Source organism: Halictus rubicundus, chromosome 11 (genome assembly GCF_050948215.1).
Source record: "Halictus rubicundus isolate RS-2024b chromosome 11, iyHalRubi1_principal, whole genome shotgun sequence".
Lineage (NCBI taxonomy): Eukaryota > Metazoa > Arthropoda > Insecta > Hymenoptera > Halictidae > Halictus > Halictus rubicundus.
In genome coordinates, this window is record NC_135159.1 from 4,514,879 (window position 1) to 4,536,867 (window position 21,989).

At 39.7% G+C, this 21,989-nt stretch overlaps 1 protein-coding gene across 1 annotated transcript; it reads left to right on the forward strand.

Moving 5' to 3' along the window:
• Nucleotides 1-2,039: 2,039 nt before the first annotated feature.
• LOC143358850 (serine protease 33) lies at nt 2,040-21,491 on the forward strand. The gene is made up of 8 exons (XM_076796333.1): nt 2,040-2,063; nt 2,207-2,221; nt 2,296-2,405; nt 3,193-3,368; nt 3,670-3,853; nt 15,188-15,492; nt 18,438-18,589; nt 21,321-21,491. The coding sequence occupies exons 1-8, from the start codon at nt 2,040-2,042 to the stop codon at nt 21,489-21,491; spliced, it is 1,137 nt and encodes a 378-aa protein (XP_076652448.1).
• The last annotated feature ends 498 nt before the right edge of the window (nt 21,492-21,989 follow it).

The following is a 21,989-nucleotide window of genomic DNA, read 5'->3' on the forward strand; positions in this document are numbered from 1 at the left end:
TGCCCAATAGTAGGAATAGACCTTCGAGCGTTTTCATGCGAAGGGAAGGGGTTCTGGGTAGAAAAGAGCGGAAAGATCGCCGGGTCTTCGGAGATTTTCGGGTTTTGGCGATCGACGGGGTCAGAGGTCGAGGAGGTCCGGTGTCCGCGGTGGAACCGGTTTAATTGAAACCTGAATCGGCGCGGCGCGTACAACGGAATGTTAACCGATTCAAGAGGATCGCAGAGCCGATCCTGGTGCCGGGTGCCGGTCCTGGTGCCGGTGTCGGTACTGGCATCGCTCGAATTTAATGCCCCGAGTAGATAGGGATAGATACGGCGGATCTGTCACCGCAATCCCTGCGACAACCCCTCGCCTCCCTTTCGACCTACACCGAATCCCCTCTCGTTTCACGCCCCGGCTGATTAATTGGACCTCTACGTCTGCACCATTCTGCCCTCGCCCCATGCTCCGCGGGGCCCCTCTACCCCTCTCCTCCTCTCCCGAACCCCTTCCAGTCGTCCCTTTCACTACTTCCGCCCTCTGGTTTCTCTTCTCTTCGGCCCCGTTGACAATGATGTTGGCAAGGCGGAGGGTTACCAGCCGAAACGACGAAGAGAGAGAAAGAGAGTGATATAGACGGTAGTCGAGGGGGCGGAAGGGGTGGAGAAGGAGGAGGCAGCGGAACAGGCATAGAATTCGAAGTCGCCTCTATTCGGAAACGCCGTAATAGATATGTCAAAAGCAGGCCGAACATGGTCATGATAATATGCTGATGCCTTCGGTGCGGCGTACCGCGGGACCACCTCCTCTCGCTCGTTTACCCACCCCCGTTTTACCCTAGGGTTGCGCACGGACCTATTCTTCTTCTATTCTTCCTTTTTTCGGTGGTACCGGACGATCCTTTTTTTTTTTGAAACCCTTTCTTGGCATTCCAACTGCCGGTGGTGACGCGCGGATAGAGTTGCAGTACTGTAGGCTACTATTTTTCTTTTTATTTCGAAAATTTTGATAGACATTTATAGTAGAGTTCCATGTTTTCACGTGCACGTACATGCGTCATACATTTTATGTTTATCACGGTTTATTATTTCACGTGCACCTGTATTCAACCACCCATGCATATCCTTATTTTAATTCGTGTACTTTGTGAAACATTGATATGAATGAGGATATATAATTTTTGCACGCGTGAAATAGTACATTATATATAAACAACAAGATGTGTATAGTCTTTGCGTGATTTTTGTTATAGTGTAAGGATCGACTAAATTGCTTGTGTAAGGCAATTTTTCATAAAGGAGGAATAACAAATCTGAAACCAATTATTTGAACAACAATCATTTTCGCGTTACTTCAATAATTTGTGAATACAGTTTTCGTTCGATATAAGACGATGGCTCCGGGACGTCTTTCGACGTATTACGGATGAGAGTAACTATTCGGCTTTACCTTGTTCTTGAGTTACCCTCTCATTCTGGTACTAATATTCTCCGCTAAAATTAACAATAGGTTCACGGGACCCGTAAAAATGACGGGTTGTAATATTTTTAATTTAAGATTACTGAGATTGTAAAGATCCATCCATGAGGAATTATTGAACAAATTCCTTTCTTTCGGTATAGAGTTTTCTTTCGATATACAGTCAGTCCCATAAGTATTCGTACGCTCTTAAAAATCGCATAACTTTGTCAATATTAGACTTTACAACTTGAATTTTTTTGAGAAGTTAGAACAATTGGATCATTACATAAAGTGAAACAAATTTTTTACAGAAATTGCAATTGGTGCAAAATACAACTTTTAGTACTTTCTCTGTAATTTCGACCAATTGCAATTTTAATCAAACATTTTTCTCACGTTATGTAGTGATCCAATTGTTCTAACTTCTCAAAAAAATTCAAGTAGTATAGTCCAATATTGACAATGTTATGCGATTTTTAAGAGCGTAAGAATACTTATGGGACTGACTGTAAGACGACGGCTGGGGGTGGATTTCGACGTATTGCGAACGAGGGCACCTGTTCTGCTTGACATTGTGCTTGAGTGGGCAGAGCTTTATGGGTTCCATACCGTCTCATTCTGTAAGCGGTGTCAAGCGTACAAGAGAAGAAGAAAGGATATGGAGATTTTCTTGTTGTGAAAAAAATATCGTTGTCTTATATCGAAAGAAAACTGTATGCTACACCTTCGAATTAGTTGTGATCATTGAACTGGGAATCTTTAGGCATTTATGGCACGCGTAACAAAAATTAATATTATTTTTAATTCGTTTTATATATCTTCTAGTTAGTGAAATCCCTTTTCTTTATTTAGATTCGAATAAAATGTTTTACGAAAATTGTTTCGTTAAATCCTTTGAGATTGTGCTTGCACGCTCTCGTTCAACTGCACAGATATCCTCGGGGGAGAAGCATGGAGAAAAAGTATGCGTATCGTGGTTGGTTGTTTATAGAGTGTAAATACCCTTGGCGAGCATGGTCGGTAGCGATACGTTACTGAATTGTAAAAAGGTTGCACAGAGCATATCAAATAGGATAGTCGATATTTTGGACAGGTCTGTTCACCCGGTCGAATAAAATGTAGTAAACATCGTTGTTTTTCTTCTAAAAGATTTAAACGCTCCCAGCGATTCAAACCGATAGCATTAACAAAACAAAAATGAATTTATCTTTTCATTAAATCGATTACAAAACCACTTTCAATTTATACACTTTTCATTCGTTTTATTACAGTACAACGTAATAAAATAAATGGAACACTTTAAGAATAAACAGACTATTAATAAACGCGATGGCGTCTAACTAGCGTCGTGTTAAGAACCATATTTTTTCAATTAAATAATTATTGGTATATCATCTATTCTTCATACTGGAAAATCCTCCATGCAGCATACAGTGTTTTCTCGATATATGTCAACAACACGGGTATTCCCGGCGACATATATCGTCCATGAGATACTATTCTTCAATCCACGCTGAACGTCATACCCGACCCGTATACCCCGCGGTAGTGGGGATAGTTCTATGACTTTTATCAGCCAGGTATTTGCGACATGTATCGAGAAAAGGCTGTAATCACTAAACCGCGAATTTTTCGAGAATCGGAAATTTAGTGTTCAAATACTTTTTGGCTCCACTGTACATAAATTATCATCCCATAAAATACAAATTTCCTCGGCTCCGAATTCCGTAAATTCCAATTGCTCGGTAGTACATATAGCCTAACCGAAGCGTTTTCCAACCACCAGAACAACCTCTTTGAAATGCATCTTGTGTTCCCATTCGAGTACAACTTGTGCGAATGGAGAAACACAAAAAAAAAGAACACAGTGTGGTACGAACCAAACGGAATCCCGTTCGGCATTAATGAACACGCCTGTTTGCTAAGTGATTATTTCCGATAAAAGTTAAAGCGAACTTTCCTGGCACGAGTACAAGGGCGCTGCTCTTGGCGTACGGGCTCGTTTAATGAAAAAATAAATAAATAAAAACGAGAAAACAAAAAGAGAAAAGGTGTGCAACGAGAACGAGGTGGTCTCTGGACGGTTGCAACTTTTCCCAGCCCATTTTTCTCTATTCAAGTAATTTCGTTTCAATCGCAATGGCTGGCGTGTATTTTTCGCTTGTCGTTGCAATTGCTTAGCGATGTTGCCGGGGCGCTATAGTTAAAGAGACGTTTCGTTAACAGTTGCAGACGTACCTTGCGGACATGGAGCAATTGGTACACGCGCAGCCAGACTCGTCGGAGGACAAAACGCGATACCGCACGAGTTTCCTTGGATGGTTAGCATCAGCAGAAAAGGAGGACACTTCTGCGGCGGGACCATCCTCAACTCGAAATTCGTTCTAACTGCAGCGCATTGCCTATGCTCGTAAGTATACTGCATCTCATCCACTGCGTTTATTCCGACTCAGAACGATGGCCTTCAGCATTAACAAGGTTATCGTTACCTCAAGGTCACATTTGCACACTCCGGGATAGTGCAGCTTGCATTTTTTAAAGTTTTGTAGTAAAAACTGACAAATATACATTATTCATCTCATCACTAGTTCTGGGCATGCCTGTGTGTGTGCACTGCCCAATGAATGAGCTGCATTTCTGTTCAAATTCCGAGAAATCAAATTATGATACTTCTATGGCGGCGGCGTTCTACATTTATTAATTTACATTTCTGCAATTTGATAATTGAACCGGAGCGGCTAGTGTGGCATAGCCATTCCGTTATAGAATTTTGTCAAAATATGCCAAATATATATATAACTCTTCAAAAACTAATAATGATGGATCCATGTTTCTCATGATTATTTTGTTTTTAAATGTTTATTCGCTATGTATATGATATAATATATAATGTTTCACTGTTACATATTCAAACTCTAAGATAAGAATTATAAAATTAATTATAAAAAATAATATTACGTACTCGAAGCAATGAGCTACTGTATTCATATTGATTTTGGAATCAAGCCACCTAATCATTCCATTTAAAAGGAACGAATTTAACCTACGTATGACCTCTACTCGTCTATCAAGAAATGATTTACATCAAATTATATGTCCCTTGATACCATGAAATTTATAATTGACACATTTGTGACGATGCGACGACAAAACCATACAATAAAAAAAATTCTACATTCTATTCTTTTCGATGTTCAAATTTCAAGAATTGTTAAAATTTAATTTCCTGAATTTTTACGTGTCTGCCAATCCAGTTTTATTTTCTCATTACATATAGATTTGTGCGTTTAATCTCGCAAGCATCGGTAAGATACCGTAATTGAAATAATAACTACGTTTCTTTATCAGTAAATCATGACTAATTGCAAATCAACGTTTAGCACAATTTCACGGAACGAATGGCATTTCCGAAACGAAAAATATCGAACGGAATCAGAAATTTTTATATCCGACAAAAATATGTTCATAAAAAAAAGGGGAGGGGGACACGTTCGATATTCCCAGATATAACTGTAACTATCGTCGCTTCGAAGTTTCAAATTTCCATACTATCCTATCAAATAGTATTTATAAATTCGAACCGGAACGACCGTGGCCGTTAAATTCGATAGTTCGCTTCCGCGGCATTAGGCGAGAGAAAAATATCGGCAGAAAAAGCGGCATCTAAATTTCAAAGCATTACGCCATAACATTAATATCGATCCCCGCCATAGTTTATATCGCCGTTCTTTACAATGATGCTAGTATACGCGTGTTCGCGTAATCAATATGCAGGTTGCTTGCAAAAATATTCATGCCGGAAAACCGACTGTTTCTTCATGGAAAGCTGCCCATTGTTCCCCGTAATCGAATTTGCACACACACACACACACACACACACACACACACACACACACACACACACACACACACACACACACACACACACACACACACACACACACGGAAAAAGAGAGAGGAAAACCCGTGCAAAAAGAGAAGGACAGAGTGAGAGTGTGAGAGAGATCTTATCGCAAACGATATTCACGGCACGAGCCCCACTGTGCCAAAATTTTCTACCGCTTTCAGTATTGCCGCGTAAATGTCAACGCAACGCAGCCACCACCTTGTCCAACAAACCGTCCCGTAATTATTCCGATACGATCGCGCAGGCTTGAAAAATGACGCCCAATACGACACGGTTAATCCCGGTTTACCAGGAATTGGGTTATTCTATTTTTATGGTGGTCCAACAATTTTAATCCCTCTCCGTCACACCATCAGTCTTCCCTTATAGGGCTGCTAAGTCTACACCGCCGCTCGAAAGTATGCGGACACCTTCTTAATTGCAATCGCCTAAAAATATTGGCTTGGAACGAAAATTCGTAGCGTTTTTAAGTTAAAATTCGAAGATAAAATTACGATATTTACATTTCGCCATTTTAGGGGTAACTTATCGTGTTATTGAATAAACCTATGAATAAATATCTTGGTTTCATCTTTAAATTTTCATTTAAAAACGCTACGAACTTTCAACCCAATATTTTGTATTTGGTAAACAGCAAAACAATCCGTCATTATATTAATATTTTTCTAAAATATCATTTACCTTTTATACCATATCTATCTGATATATATCTATACAGTACTATTATTTATATTTAATATACGCCAAAATAATACGTCCCACAGTCATATTCACGATTCTGATCGAATATCTTTTGCTAGGGGTAGTAGATCCAAGCATCTTGGAAAAAATAATGGGGATCTTGGAATGTTTAAAAAAAACATCTCAATATTTTGTGGATCGTGAGGACTTCAAAAGTCTGAAGTATCTGTAATGAAAACCGCGAAGAAGTCTGTGAGATTTAGGGTTAAAATGTTCAAGATTGCCAAAGATCTTCGAGAATCTCGAAAATTTCAGAATTTACTGAGTATGCAAAATGAAGACGAGGCCCTGATTAAATTCGTGATCACCGAACTCCTGAACTTCTAATCCACTGAGACCATTGTTATAACGAAGCTCACGATCGAGATGTTTGGGGTGCTTTGTTCCTTACTCACGAAGGCCAAACGTTCGTTGATAGCTTAATATCGCGAAGCTAGTAAGGGTGGGGTGATGTATATTTCACGCTCGTTTGGTAAAACAAATCATTGAACTTACAGATTATTTCCGGTCTGGTGGTACAGCCAGAAAGGGAATGATTCTACAAAAAGAAGCAAGTTGAAAATATAAAATAACGTGTTTTTTTTCAAACAAGACTACATTCTCGAGAAATTCGAGGACTCTCACGCATTAGTATCTGCAACAAGTAGAATCGACCAGTCGTGGTCAGACCCGATCAGAATCGAATCTTCAAATTCGATCGGTTTCTCGAAAACGAAACCTCGGACTACAAAACTTTATTCCCCGTTTCCGACTTATTTTTAAATCCTGTATAACAAAGTTTTGACTAATTCCTGTATAACAAAGTTTTGACTAATTCCTGTATAACAAAGTTTTGACTAATTCCTGTATAACTATGTGAAAGTCGGATGTGTTGGAAAATGTAGAATGAATTTGCATCTGAGGAGCATATGAGGCTTTAACTCGTTTAGGCGTACCATACCATATATACAACAGTTAATTAAATAGAAAAATAAACTCCTATATTTTAATCTTCGAATATAGATTGTCCAACACGATAAACTTGCAGTTTTGCATAGAGTAACGATTGTGAAGTTGTTTTAAAAACAAGAAATATGCTAAATAGGTTTCTTCTCCGTGTTAGGGCACACTACGAAGAATGTAGCACCTCTACTATAACTGTCGCTCGACAGACCCGACGATGCGACCAGTGTTGCCAGGCGAGCTTGTATTCCCCTCGAAATGCTTCCCCTTCTGCTACTAAATGTGGCTCGATTCCCTCTCTGGTGCAGAGAGTCGCGGAAGGGGAATTTGATGATGGAGGGGGAGCGTAAAGACTCTACGCTGTAAACTCTGGAGACGACCATAGTCGCCGGATCAGGACTTGTTCCCCCACTCTAATTTCCCCTTCTATCGCGTTATTCCCCACGCTTCCGCCGCGGCCCGGTCACGTGACGCGTTTCGTCTTTGTCGTGCATAAGCCGGTACTGGAAGAGAGAGGGTAACTATTTCCCCTCAATTCGTGCTCCCTCCCCTCATCTGGATACGACAGTTACGGAGAGACTACTGTATTTTCCGTGCCTCTTAAGAAGTCTCGCGAGACAGCACAGGGGCGAAGGGGGTCCTCGTTTACACGCAATGATTAGGCTTTGACGTCACACAATTTAGCCAATAATTCGGCTAGAACCGAAAATACGGAATGACCCAATCCGTATTCTTGTGAAGTGCGCACAGAGTATATCGCGTAGCTCATAAATCTGCTTTCGGCATGTCGAATAAAAAATCGTGCATCGTAAACGAGCCTATTAGGCGGTGGAAACCGCTTCCCACTTCCGGCGAAAGTTGAACGTGCGAAACGGCAACGGTGACGCGGGGAAGCGCGCAGAGAGGAGCGGTTTAAACTACGGTCGGGCCGGTTTAATTTTTTAAGATCCGGCTGCCTCAAAGGGCTCTGGCAAAGTGACTGTGTCGTAATCCACTTAATCCGTCGGTGCAATCCACGCGAATCTGTGCCTGGTTTAAAAGCTGGAAACCGGCGCGAAGGCCCGTCATATAGGTGCTGTCGGACGAGGGGGAAGGGGGACTGCTACGATGGTCGTTCTGCAAAAATCATCACGCCCCGCGTAGGGATAAAAAGTTTAACGGGCCGTGTCCAAAAAAATTACGAAAGACGCAGGTGTATAAAAGAGTTGGTGTGTAAAATTCCGGCGCAGTCACGGAGTCATCCCGCCTGGTAGTTGGCACGCCGGAAATCGTTGTATCCGAGCACGTAGTCGCGCGGAAAATTTTTATTTTAACTGTCGCGGCTGAGCCTTTCGAGAACCGGTATAACGAGACTGTACGTCCGCTCGTGTAGACTGTACATGGCGGGGCGTACACGCGCGCACGTCGATCGAGAATTGTTTGATAAAAATTCGTCAGTGTGTTTCACCAGCTTTGACAAGAAACATTTGATCGGACGCGTTAAGTGTCGCTCGGGAAAAATATTCCCGCGAACGACGTAAATAAATGTTTTCGTTGAACGTCCAACGAACAGGAGTGGGTCATTTAGAAGCATAAACTACGAATCTTCGACCCCTTGCGCTATGACATCGAGTCCGATTGGCAATGAAGATTTCGAACAAAATCTACTAAATAGGTTTGTTATTATTTATCCTTCAGACTGAAATAACAGTTCACTTTGTTATTGTCGATAATCGATCCAGGTTGCTATGAGCCACATGTACTGGGTGTCTTCATAGGGGTGATTCCCCAGGTCATTTCAATTAACTTTTTCCTTTTGCAAAAATGTTCTCCGCAGCTTTATTCAGAAGTTATTAAGGAAAAATACGGACCAATCACAGCTTGGCTACGGCTGAACGTGGCGTTAGCATTGGCCGAGCTGGATTCCGTCCGCTTTAGCCGCGCTGTGATTGGTCCGTGTTTTTCGTTAATAACTCCTTAACAAAACCGTGGAGAATATTTTCACAAAGGAAAAAGTTACTTCGAATCAACTCGGGAATCACCCCTTCCATGAAAGTGTAACGTTTATGACAAAATTCAAAGATTGTGTTGCGTCTTTTAATGCTTATAGCTTCTTTATGCTACAACCGATTTCGATTTGTGCATGTATATAACATACTTGGATCTGCAAAAGGTATATCTACAGGCACACATAAAAAAGTTACAAATAGTAACCTTCACTTTTTTCTTTCTAATTCCAAGCAATAACAATCTCACAAGGATGTTTTTTCCACAATACCTAGTAAACTAATCCTTCTATCGTCCAAAAAACGAAACTCGTTTGCTCCAATTTCAAAAAACATAGTTTTTAAAGGGTGTCCGCTTGATTTTGTCCCCGACTGTATGTAATACGGGCTAAATGAAATTCTGGTGAAACGTTTCCTGCTTTTTACCAACGACAACCATAATCCCGCCACGACTGAAAATGATGAACTAAATCGGACGCACGGTGAAAAAGGGGAAGAGGGGTAGGGAAAGGCGTCAAGGCACGATTTCCACGGTTGTGATGAATTTATGCATGCAAATGCAGTCCGCGGCAATCGAGTCCCCGCGTTCCACTGACAAACGTTTCCTCTGACTTTTCGCAGCCGTTCCGCAATTATCGAATAAGCGGATGAACAGCTAATCGCTTCGTGAAAATTATATAAAACGACTGGCGCGTGCCCGTTCCGCGCGGTTGTACACTGTTTCCCGCGATATTGATGTTAATTGGAGCAACGATTACATATTAAATCAAACCTGGGGCGTATTTTTCACTGACGTGCATCGTACGGAAACGCGAGTCGACGCTGTTCGCACCGGTAAACATAACCGGCGAATAGAGTCAAGAGTCCGGCTCGTATTATACGCCCGGAAACGATCACCGCTGCGAATAAAACAGAGCGGACGATAAAAGTAAACTACGCGTTTGTATGATCCCTGTCAGGATATTTTTTCCCCAGGAAAATGGAAAACGATTGTAAAATGTCGCTTTTTACCAGTTAACGTTTAATCCGTACTTTTAACCCACGATTTATATAATAACATGTTAACAAATTCAGACTGTCCCGAAAATGTTGCACTTTCTTGAAAGGAGTGATTCCTAAAGTCATTTGAAGTAACTTTTTCCTTTGCGAAGATGTTCTCTGCGGCTTTGTTAAGGAGTTATTAACGAAAAACGCGGACCAATCACGGCGCGGAAACAGCGGACGGATTTCGGTTCGGCAATAGTCCCGTAGTTCCGGGACTTTTACCGGCTTAAAATCGGCTCTCTGTTTTGGGACATATATGGAGTAAACATTGTACTCATATACAGAAATTCCAATTTTATTAGTTCCTTAAAGATTGAAAAGTAGAATATTCCTACAGCTTATTATAGAACATTTCATATTTTCTTTCTGTTTTATTTGCTCATGCATAATCTGTTTTACTCGACTAGTGCAGAGTATTACAGTGCTTTGAAAAATTAAAAACTCAAAGATATTTTTATATATTTTAGAACATTCAACAAAAAATTTGAGAAATCACTTACATATCTCCATACCTTCGAATTCTAAAAACATCAAATTTTCTTCTAACAGAAATTGGAATTTTAAACTTTCTTTTGTCCGTTACTGTATAATCTGCAGAGTTTATTAAATCGAGAGAGAGAGAGAGAGAGAGAGAGAGAGAGAGAGAGAGAGAGAGCTAAGTATTTAATATTTCTTCACAGCTGGATATTGGGAAGAAATTTATGTGGAACCGTGTTCATGCAGGTGTAATTAAACGGCGAGACAGTAACGCTGTGCGATGAAACGTGTAGACATCCTCTGTCTCCCTCTCTCGCACACTATCTCGCTCGGTGAGCAAATGTACGTGCATGCATACATGGACGAGAAAGAGAAAGACAGAGAGAGAGAGAGAGAGAGAGAGAGAGAGAGAGAGAGAGAGAGAGGAAGGAGTTAGGGAGGGTTGAAACTGGACAGGGTAGCTGGGGAGAGAATCCAGCGGAGCTTCGGCGTTGTAAACCATGATTGCGTGTAGATTACAGACCACTCGGTAATTGCTAGCGGCCATGCAAAACGCATGACAAAACGTTGCCACCAGACGCGAGGTCGTGAAAATATATCCGACTCGCCGGCCATTGTCTGCGATTTCTTTATCGTTCACGGAAACGACCGAAATAAATTTCGTTAATGCAGCCCCAAGCATGAAACAGAATTATTTGTAGAGCTATCGCGACAGAAAAATGAAGGAGGAACAACGCCTGAAAAGTACGTGAACCGACTATCGGTTGTTGGTGCGACACCGCCTTTACAAATGATTACGATTACAGAAATACATGGCTCGCAGAAGTACGAGACTATGGCATTGCTTTTATTCGGATCTTTATTAGAGCCAACGGTTATTTCAATGAATGATCCTAACAATAAATTCAGATTTTTATGCATACAGTGATTTCTCTGTACATGTCGCCAAGGCCTGGATGATAAACGTTACGGAATTATCCCCACTACCGCGAGGTATACTCCGTGAGAAGTCACGTAGCTCTCGAGAGGCATCGGACGACGATGAGTGTAAACATAACACCGCTAGGGTATGTCTCCTGGACGATACATGACACTGGCAAGACCCGTGTAGTTGACATATATCAAGAATTCACTACTTTTTCGGTACTACTATATAAAAATCAGAGTAAAACAAAATTCGCTAAAGAGATTTCGCCAAAGAATTTCTTGAAAAGAAGAAATATTTTTGTATCGGCGACTGCTGACTGGAACATTTTATCCCTATACTACTATACTATGATACTATATTGCTATAACTCACAAATTAATGAATAGCACACAAAACTCGAGTGCGCTATTATTTCACATTCTATATCTCCATTTTCCTTCTGGTTTGATATTATTTTGATCATAAAAAAAGAGACGAATACGATGGTAAAAGCTCCATAAAAAAAACTAAAAAATTAGAAAAATTGCAATTTCTTGTTTCGCTTGCATTAGGCGCCTTTGAGTTAACCCCCTTGCCAAGGGGAATCCCTCGGAGGTGGTGATAAAATTTTGACAGTTACGGTAGAGATCTTTTCGACAGTTACAGAGAGAACACTGTATGTCCTTTTTGCGAAAAATTAAAACTGGCACACGCTGTCATTTTGTTCAGGAGTGTAGAACGCGAATGAACCTGGACAAGCTTAATCGCTAAATAATTAGCAACGTCGCGTCGTTGCTCCTCGCGACAGGTTCGCAACTAGATTAACGTTCAATTAATAGTCCCGTTTCCGTAACAAAAACGCGGAAAGAGAAAAACCGCTCACGGTCAACCCTTTTCGTTCGATCCGAGCGTTTAGCCAGCGGTGCATTTTAATTGGAAGGGTGCGACGATAAAGGAAGGGAGGAGTGGCGATGATGCGTCCAGATTAAATCGTATAATCCACGGCCACCGGTGGAACAATGGTGGAAGGGTCCCGGACGGGGGTTGAGAAGGGGCCATTACAGGGAGCTTCGTAAGGAGCGTGGCGAATTGTGGGGCGATGGAGGACGTAAAGGAGGGACCGCGAAACTTGGGGAAACGAGTCGCGACTACTCGAGCTTGATTGCGCCACCTCGACTGCCGGTGGAAGAATCGCGGCAACGAAGAAACTGGCACGAAACAATCTCCTCTAATGCGAGAGAAACGAGGGAAACCGGCTCGCTGCCATAATTTTGTTAGTTATTCGGGACCGGCAGCAACCGATTAATTAACCGAACCCGTTGCACTCGAGACCGAACAGTGGCCGCACCGCCCATGGCTTGGTAGGTGTGTGCCGCCACAGGGCGGAACACAAAAATCCCGGTTAAATAATTGCTAACGTCCAACGAGCACAAAGCTCGCGAAAGAACTGGCTTTTCTCTGCTTCCAAGAAGGAACGCTCGGAGTTCGGGTAACGAAAGGAACGTTGCTTGCAAGAATGAGACAGGACATGGTTTTTACGCTATGTATCGGGTCACTGCAGAAGTCTTGATGCGATTTCCGATTCATCTTTAATTTCCTCTTTATTGCAAGTGTTACAATGACTCGATTAAATAGTTACCGTTGTTTTCTACGACCCTTTGCCAACATTCTGCTAGCATTCGTACAACTTTTTTATAACAACTGGCCGACTTTGCGTTAAAGAACAATTTTGTCCATTCAAAAAACAACTGAAGGTATACTATTAATTGGTGTTGACTTAAAATTTGATTTAACGCCATTCGTAGCTTTTATTATTAATTTTCTAAAACATATTTTTGTAGATACTTCTTTCAGATTCATTAGTTACATTTTATTCGTTCAATTTAATGGGCAGAAATTCAGTAATTAAATGACGACTTTGTTTCTCTGGGTCGCAATAGACCCGGGTTCCGCCGTCGGAGGGTTGATTTTTAAAATAGTTTAATTTTTTAAATAAAAGTTGTCGAGATAACTTATCCTATAAACCATGTAGTATTATTTTTTGTTACATGTAGAATCAGCAAATCAACTATACTACTAATCGTAGAACATTTAAAAAATCTGTACGTCCAACAATAAACCGAGTGATCGCATGAAATTTAACTTTTTAATTAGAGGCTCTCTGTTCCCCAAAACATGAGTATCCACGTTTGAAGTGTTACTCCAATATTCTCACGTACAGCACTGCCACTAACAAAACTAATATTAAAACTTTGTCGACCCAAGTTTGTTTCTTTTTTAAAGGACCCGATTCAGGGAAGTTTTCGCACAAAACACGAGTGCGCACAAGCGAGATGACACAAAAACTGATGGACATACGAACGCATAAGACAAAAAAAAGCAACGATGAATACAGTGAAATAAACAAAATGAAAAAAAGTTCGCAAGAGAAACTGACCATGTTTCTCGAGGTTTTATTATTGTAGCCACAATTGGCCTTTTCCAAAACTAGCGAAAATGTTACTTAACGCTAAAAAAAAAGTAAAAAATAATAAAAATTTAAAAAAAATTTTTTACTAAAAATAGCAAAAGGTCTAGATAAACTCAATCTTGTTACTTCTATAAAGCAACGTGATGTTCCAGTCTCATTCTTAAGTAAGAATAAAGAAAACTTCGAAATTTGTTTGCAATAGTGGACACACACACAAGCATAGTTCGTTCTCAGTGTACTAATTTCCACGATGATTACTTGCCGGCGACACGCGGCATTGTCGTTGGACTTTGACTGCTTCGCGGGCTAAAAGAGGCCAAGAGAATAAAGATGGCTATTTGTTCTACTTGGCCTACATGTATCTCTAATACGTATAAAGTGCATGTTTTTACTTGGACATTTTTCAATGTAACACAGCCGAGCACAAAGCAACAGCTTAAAGAGTTTAGCCGTAGAAAATATGCTCTTGACGATTAATTCGAGTTATTCTGGACTTTGCGTTTCGAATAAACAAGCAGCTTTACAGCGGATTCTGTTTCTAGTCGAGTCAGAATTTTTATTCGTTAGTAGCTCGTGTTTATATTTGATCTCACCACATTTCTTTCCAGCCAATAGAGTACATTCTAGTATATGCACGTGTCGAACGAAATTGGGGGCTGAACTTCCATTCAGGGGACCAAGAATTTTTAACTTTTCTGAATGTAATATTATACAATTTCACCAGACAATGATGGAATTCTAAGTTCCGTTCCGCGGAATTGAAATTTCAATACGCGGAGTTCACTCGTTCAAAAGTTATGCGCGAGTAAAGTTGCTCGATTTGAAGCACGTCTGAAAGGCAAAGGCGCCGCCATATTGGCATGTACTCAGACATCGTCCAATGAACGGATCCACGAAAAGGTTAATCGGGGTTAGAGGTCAGGCCGACACTACGCTTACAAATCTAAACACGCATAACTTTTGAACCAGTGAACTCTGCTACTTGGATTCCGCGCACTGGTATTTATAGTTCTATCATTGTTTCGTCGAATTGTATAATATTACATTCAGAAAAGTTGAAAACTTTTGGTCCCCTAAGTGGAAGTTTAACCAAATTGGGTTGTTAAAAATTGGATGCCACCTTTGTACTTCGATATCTTGCTGAAAGCGACCCGAATCGATTCTATTATTCTTAGTCATCTGTATTATTAGCGATGCAGCTGTTAATTGTTGAAAGCTGTATCAGCAAAATTAGCACTGTGTGTCACGGCGTATATTTTTGCTTGAAACAGATTTACATCGTTGGTGCCAATTGGTCAGCTACGAGTCAGTCTGGGGGAATACAATCTGAGAGGACCGGAAGTGCCCCCGTCGACAGAGGAGAGAGTGACGAACGCTATTTTACACCCTGGCCACAAATGCGGAAAATTCGTGGACGATATTGCTCTGCTGGAACTCGCTCGGCCAATCAGTTGGTCGGAAAGCGTGAAACCCGCCTGTTTACCTGTGGCCACAGGGAAACCAGGATACAGTGCCTTCGGGGGGGAACTAGCTAAGGCGGCCGGATGGGGTTGGCTCGGCGAAAACAGGACCCAACGTAAGTAAATAATACTTCGATCCCTTTGCAAGTAATTTGACCGAGGGACGAGGATCGTTAACCCTTCCTTAATGGGACGGTGAACCGTCATCGAACAAATGTATTAGCATTCCATTTTTCTTCTCTGTTCATCTTTCGCTCTTTCTTCATATTCATACATTGTTCATCTTTCGCTCTTTCTTCATATTCATGCATTGTTTTATATTTCTATTTAATCCTGGAACGACGCTGTTGTATTTTTGGAGGTACAGTGACGGCCATATACTTACGTACAAGTAGTGTCTTAATTGTTTAATAAATCACTAGAGTTTAATGATAATTAGATAATAAACTGTCTGTACTCTCCCAAAAAGTTAAAATAATTAAAAGAATTTAACAATGCCAATATGCTATTTTCGACTTTCGAACATGATCAAACAAATAATTCTTCCGTTTAATGCAGACAATTTTTATTTTAAGTAATAATCCGAGGCCTAGTAATAACAAACGTGTTTCATTCAAGGACAATAGTTATTTTCACTAGGAATAGCCTTCGTAGATCCAAAATGCATAAAAATCGTAGTAAATTGTATCGAATTTTGTTTTCGGATTTTTCGAAAATTTGTATAAAGCATAAATGCATAACGGCGATCCGCAGAGTCTAGTGTTCACTTATTATAAAATAGTTGTTATATAGAAAGAAAAACTGCTTCGAACGAAATATAGTATTTGCAACATACAAATACCTAACGATATAGTATTATTAGCTTTTAATTATCCAGTGAAGGTAGGCAAAAGAAGAATTTCGACATTTTGCTTCGTCTGAAATTCCCTGGTATTAAACTGGAGAAGAGTTAACATTGATTATTCGACCCTTGATCAAATTAATTGGATGGTATTAAAACAGAACGTCCGTCGATGTTCACAAAGGCTCTTCGGCAAGTTGGACGTTTTAAAACAAGTCCCGAGTACGAAAGAACGAACGACGGTTTACAGACGAAAGAGAGTAAGTTGGATTAAGAAAGATAAGAGGAAGTTAGGGCGCTTCTTGCGCAGTTTGCTTTATTAACGACGGGATCGTTGCCGTTCAAGTGAATAAGTAAAGACACGGTGAAGTTATCAACATGTACCGTAAAGTTCTGCTGCAATGGGCCCCGGGAATATCTAACCGAATTCGCTGTCGGAATTGCATTCTACAAAAGTTCTTGCTTACTTGGTCGACTCGAACGAACTAGGGCTAGCGTTCGAATTTAACTTCTGGCCGAAACGACGTTTTCCGGAAAATCGAATCTCCCCGACGTAACCCGAATGCTTTTAGATTCACGATAATTCGCGTTCGCGACCACCGGTAAGATCTATTTCCGACGGGAAACACTCGCAAATCATATTGTCTCTCGAATATACGAACACGGATCGAAAGATACACTGGCGGACAAAAAAGAAGTTTAAACACAGTTCTATATCCGACAGCTACCAGAATTTGTACAAGCTGATATTTTATTCTAAAGCAGAAATGTATTTTTTATAAATGTCGTCTACGAATCGAAAGATACGCTGGGGGACAGAAAAGAAGTTTAAACAGTAATACAGGATGTGCCAAATATGTTGTATTTACTTGAAGGGAATAATTCCACAGATCATTTGAAGTAACTTTTTCTTTTGTGAAAATGTTCTCCGCGGCTTTATTAAGGAGTTATTAACTAAAAACACGCACCAATCAGAGTATATACGATAGCTACCACAATTTTTACAAGCTGATATTTTATTGTAAAGCAGCAATGTATTTTTTATAAATATCTACGGATCGAGATACCCTGGCGGACAAAAAAGAAGTTTAAACAGTAATATATGCGATAGCCTATCACAATTTTTACAAACTGATATTTTATCTTAAAGCAGCAATGAATTTTTTATAAATATATATTGGTTTGGAACGAAAGTTCCTAGCGCTTTTAAATTAAAATTCAAAGATAAAATTAAAGTATTCATTCAGAGATTTATTCAATTCAGATGACGTGTCTCGTCGCGACATTTTGTAATTATTGAAATTACAAAGATGCTGCCACATAAAAAATGATAATGACATTTCTTCGTTCTGAGCACGAAAGTTTGAAACTTCTTCGGAGCACATTTTGTGCTCGGTAGTATTAAATGAATTTTTTAGTAAATTCTACTCTATCCTCGATATAATGCTTTCACACCGCTACTTTGCGCAGCGATTTTCGATATTTAAATTCAGCAGAAGCTGTTACCCAGTTGCTTGCAAGACTAGGATCACAGTTTAAATTAAATTGTGTCACGATTTTGGAGGAAGGAGCTCCAGTTATCGATATTTCATGTAAAACGGCACGTTTTACTGTCGAGGAAATTCTCTTGTTTCTGCCGCAATTTTCTACTCCGCAGACCTGGGCACACTTTATTTGAAATGAAAATAAGAAATAACTATTTGAAATCATTTATTTCGCATCGTTATTTGAAAATAAATATAATACTGCTTTATTTGAAATAATAGCAAAATTCCGTATATTATTTCGATATTTCTTTATCTCAAGTTTGTCAAAATAAATAATTCGCAAAATAATATGCAACAAAAGGTGTCTATTTAAACTGGACTCAAACCTGATAATCCAGTGAGCTGATCCAGTGATGTTATTTCGAAAGTGTGGTCGCAGGCGTGGATTAATTATAAAATAAAATAACATGATGTTCGAATAATAATACTTCGAATAATGTCATTTCAGAAGTGCTCAGATCTGTTACTCCGAGCTTAAGAAATTTTTAACAACAATCCGAGACCGAATTCGCAATATCGTGCCGAGCTTTGATGCACAAACTTTTGCATAAAGATCCGGAGTCTAGTTATTATTACGTAAAACTTCTTACACACTTCCAATCTTTCCTATCAAATATTTCACCTCGCGTATCGACCTTTTTTCAACGACTAAGGCTAATGTGCTATCTTCCAGACAAACGAGCAGACGTCCTGCAGAAAGTGGACGTTCGCGTGATTGAAAATCACGTTTGTCGCGAATGGTACGCCAGCCAGAACAAGTCGGCACGCGTGGAGCCAAAGCAAATGTGCGCCGGCCATGAAGCAGGTGGCCGGGACTCTTGCTGGGTAAGTGAAATCCATCGCTAGCATCATTTGTCCCTTTCTCACAGTTCACAATAATTACATACAAACTATTGTGGTGAACACGGCAAATCCAACAAAAGCAAAAATTCGCTGAAGGTCTAAGTTTAACGATCAGCAAAAGAAAACGTGCTATCACCCCGTTAGCTAAATGCTGTTTCGAGCAAATTTTGCGCAATGTTTGTATCGCACTTTGCGACCAAAAGTACCAAACTCTGCTTGTAGCAGAATTTGGTCCCCGGTTTGTATGAATTTGGCATCAAAACTTGTCGACAAATTCCTAGCCAAATGCAGAAACAGATGAATCGGAATTTGAGTGCAAAGTTTGCAGGCAAAATTTCATGCCAAATTGCTCTAACCTTGCTCTAAGAGCAAATATCGGGCAAAATCGGAGTAAACCTTGTTATGGGAGGGAAAACGGAATTTTATTTAAACTTTTAAATTATAGAATTTGAAGTTTCATGTATTTTCAATGGTTTAATTCCGTTTTCCCTCCTATTTGCTCTTAGAGCAAGGTTAGGTCCGCTCTTAATGCGACTGACCTGCCCTCCATAATGAAACCAAGGTTTGGTCTCAATTTGCTCTTGATTTGGCATGGAATTCTGCCGGCAAACTGCACTCAAATACCGAGCCTAATGCGGAAGCAGATGGATCGGAATTTGTAGACAAATTTTGGATGCCAAATTCATAGTAAATAATTTACTGGGACAGACTCTCTTCCAAACTACGGATTTCTTTCGATATTTTTGTCGTATTTAGTATTTCAGTTTTATTTCGATCTTTTCGTACAGTTTTCATTACAAAACTTTAAAAAATGTAAGACGCGCTAATTATTTATCCAGGAGTGTATTCTTACAATTTCATACGTACATATACCCTATTGTCACCCCCATGCCCTGTATCAATCCCTCCTCTTCCATTCATATGTCGCTAGTTAGCGCCGCATTGCATGTCAATCGTTCATACACGAAATTCACGCGCCGTCGAACGACTGTGACATGAATTTCAATAAATATCCGCGGTCATGTAGACCGCCGCGCATACGTTAAATTAACAGCGAGTCCACGGAGAGGGTGGCTCGCGCTAGCGAACCAAATTTGTTCGACCACGAAACAACATAAAATGAAATTAAAAAAAGAAGTGAAGGAGAAACGCCTACGCGATATCCCGAAAAATATATCGGCAAAACATGATGATTCCGAACTAACGTAATTATCGGGAGAGAGAAGAGTTCGTTCGGGAATATGAATGCGTTTCCGACTCGAAACGTTTTATCCGCTTATTTGCGATTCCGTTCGCAGACCATTTGAGAGATCTTCTGCTACGTTGAACAATTCTGACGATCTACGCGTTCCGTGTTTAGTCGCTCATGACTGTTGTGTAAACAATGCGGATTCGTACAAACACAAGAGCTGATAACTGGAACGTTAACTTCCCAGTAAACAATTTGCTATGAATTTGCCACCAAAGGTCTACAAATTCCGATTCATCTGTTTCCGCATTAGGCTCGGTATTCGAGTGCAAAGTATGAAGCCAAACTTCCATGTCAAATCAAGACCAAATCGAAGCCAAACCTTCGTTATAGAGGACAGGTCGGTCGCACTAAGAACGAACCTAATCTTTTGTTCTAAGAGTAAACTTTGCTTGTAGAGGGGAAAACGGAATTAAATTATTGCAAACATATGGAACTGTAATTATATAATTTAGAAGTTTAAATAAAATTCTATTTTCCCTCCTACTGTAAAGTTTACTCCGATTTCTCTCGATATGCACTCGTACAGCAAGCACTTGGTGCGACTGACCTGCCCTCTATAACGAAACCAAAGTTTGGCCTCAATTTGGCATGGATGTTTGCTTGCAAACTTTGCACTCGCATTCCGATCCAATTTGTTTAAGTTAGCATCAATAACGAACTTGTGGATGTTTGGGGAATACAGCTCTCACTGTATATAACTGATAGTCAAAATACTAATCGCCTTTTTCTCGAAATCTTATTTTCTAACATGGCTTACAGAACATTTCAAGATTTAATGGTTTGATCAACTTCCATTTTTATAAGAATCTTCAGAAAGCTTGCCACTATCGCATGAACGGAAAATTTCAACAAATATTGATATATTTCCATTTTGTATTATGTTAAATGCGAAGGAAAAACCTAAAAAATCAAAATTCAGATTTCCAATTGCCGCCATCTTGTTAAGTAACGAGATATTTCTTTTGCTTACAATTTATACTTCATTTGAGATCGTGTTCGGAGCTCAATGAGACGGCGAGCTGGGGCTTGTATTTAAACAGCAGGTGGACATATTGAACAATCATCAAAAGAAACTAATCACTTCCGGACCTATGTTAATATAACTTTTTTGTCTTCTCTAAGCATTAGGAATCTATTCCTAAACTTTTACCCACCATTTACGAAACACCCTGTATAATTTTAACATTAGAATAACTATAAACCCACCGTTTATTATAACATACCATATCTCCTATACGAAAAATGTTGGAAAATTATAAAAAATTTGATAAGCTACACTTTTAGAAGATGCGTATAATTTTAGCATTTGAGTGATGATAAACCTGCCGTTTATTATGACATCGTTTATCCTAAGAACAATAAGTTTCATTAATTTCAAATTATCTAAATCATAATACCAAGAAAGTTGTATAGCGACTTAATTTGTTTAAAGGAGGTCAAAACGCTTAACGTTCGTTTCAGTCTGACAGCGGCGGACCTTTGATGATTGGAAATCATCCGGGCGGCAGTATGATGGTCGTCGGGGTAGTCTCATGGGGAATAGGATGCGCCCGAGCACGACTTCCTGGTATATACACGCGAGTCTCGGAGTACATACCTTGGATTACACGATATGCGCTTTTTATACGATAAAGAAAATTTCAAAGCTTTGCTATTCCGCTGATTTACCCTCCTATGGAGCATGAGTCATTGTTAGAATGCGGATCTTCATACATTTATATTTGCAAATTTTTCAAGTAGAAGAAGAAATTTGCATTAACAAACACTAATGATATTACATTTCGTGTTTACCGTAACGAAATTTTTAATTGAAGACATGCATTTTTTAAATTTTGGTTCTTATAATAATGTATGAACATGAAAATTCGCATAAAGATTCGCAGTGTAGCCATTAGGGCTGCTAACGTAAATTCAATTATTCCCAATTCTTAGAAAGAGTATACGATTTGACGATAAGTATAACAAAGAGAGAAATACGAGTATTAAATTAAACAGTAGATTCTTAATGCTTGAAAAAAGTATAAAATATGATAGACCTTTTGTAATATGTAAATAGTGCGCTTTCGATCGGAATAATTATTAATTACTTATAAGTAAATGTGATAATACGTAATATATCCTGTTATGTTA

Excerpts from the sequence above, each read along its gene's own strand:
- LOC143358850 (XM_076796333.1), top strand. The coding sequence starts at position 2,040 with ATGGGTTCCATACCGTCTCATTCT. Across the intron at positions 2,406-3,192 it reads GGGAGAAGCATGGAGAAAAA|TACATATAGCCTAACCGAAG; the intron begins GTATGCGTATCG and ends ATTGCTCGGTAG. Across the intron at positions 3,854-15,187 it reads GCAGCGCATTGCCTATGCTC|ATTTACATCGTTGGTGCCAA; the intron begins GTAAGTATACTG and ends TGCTTGAAACAG.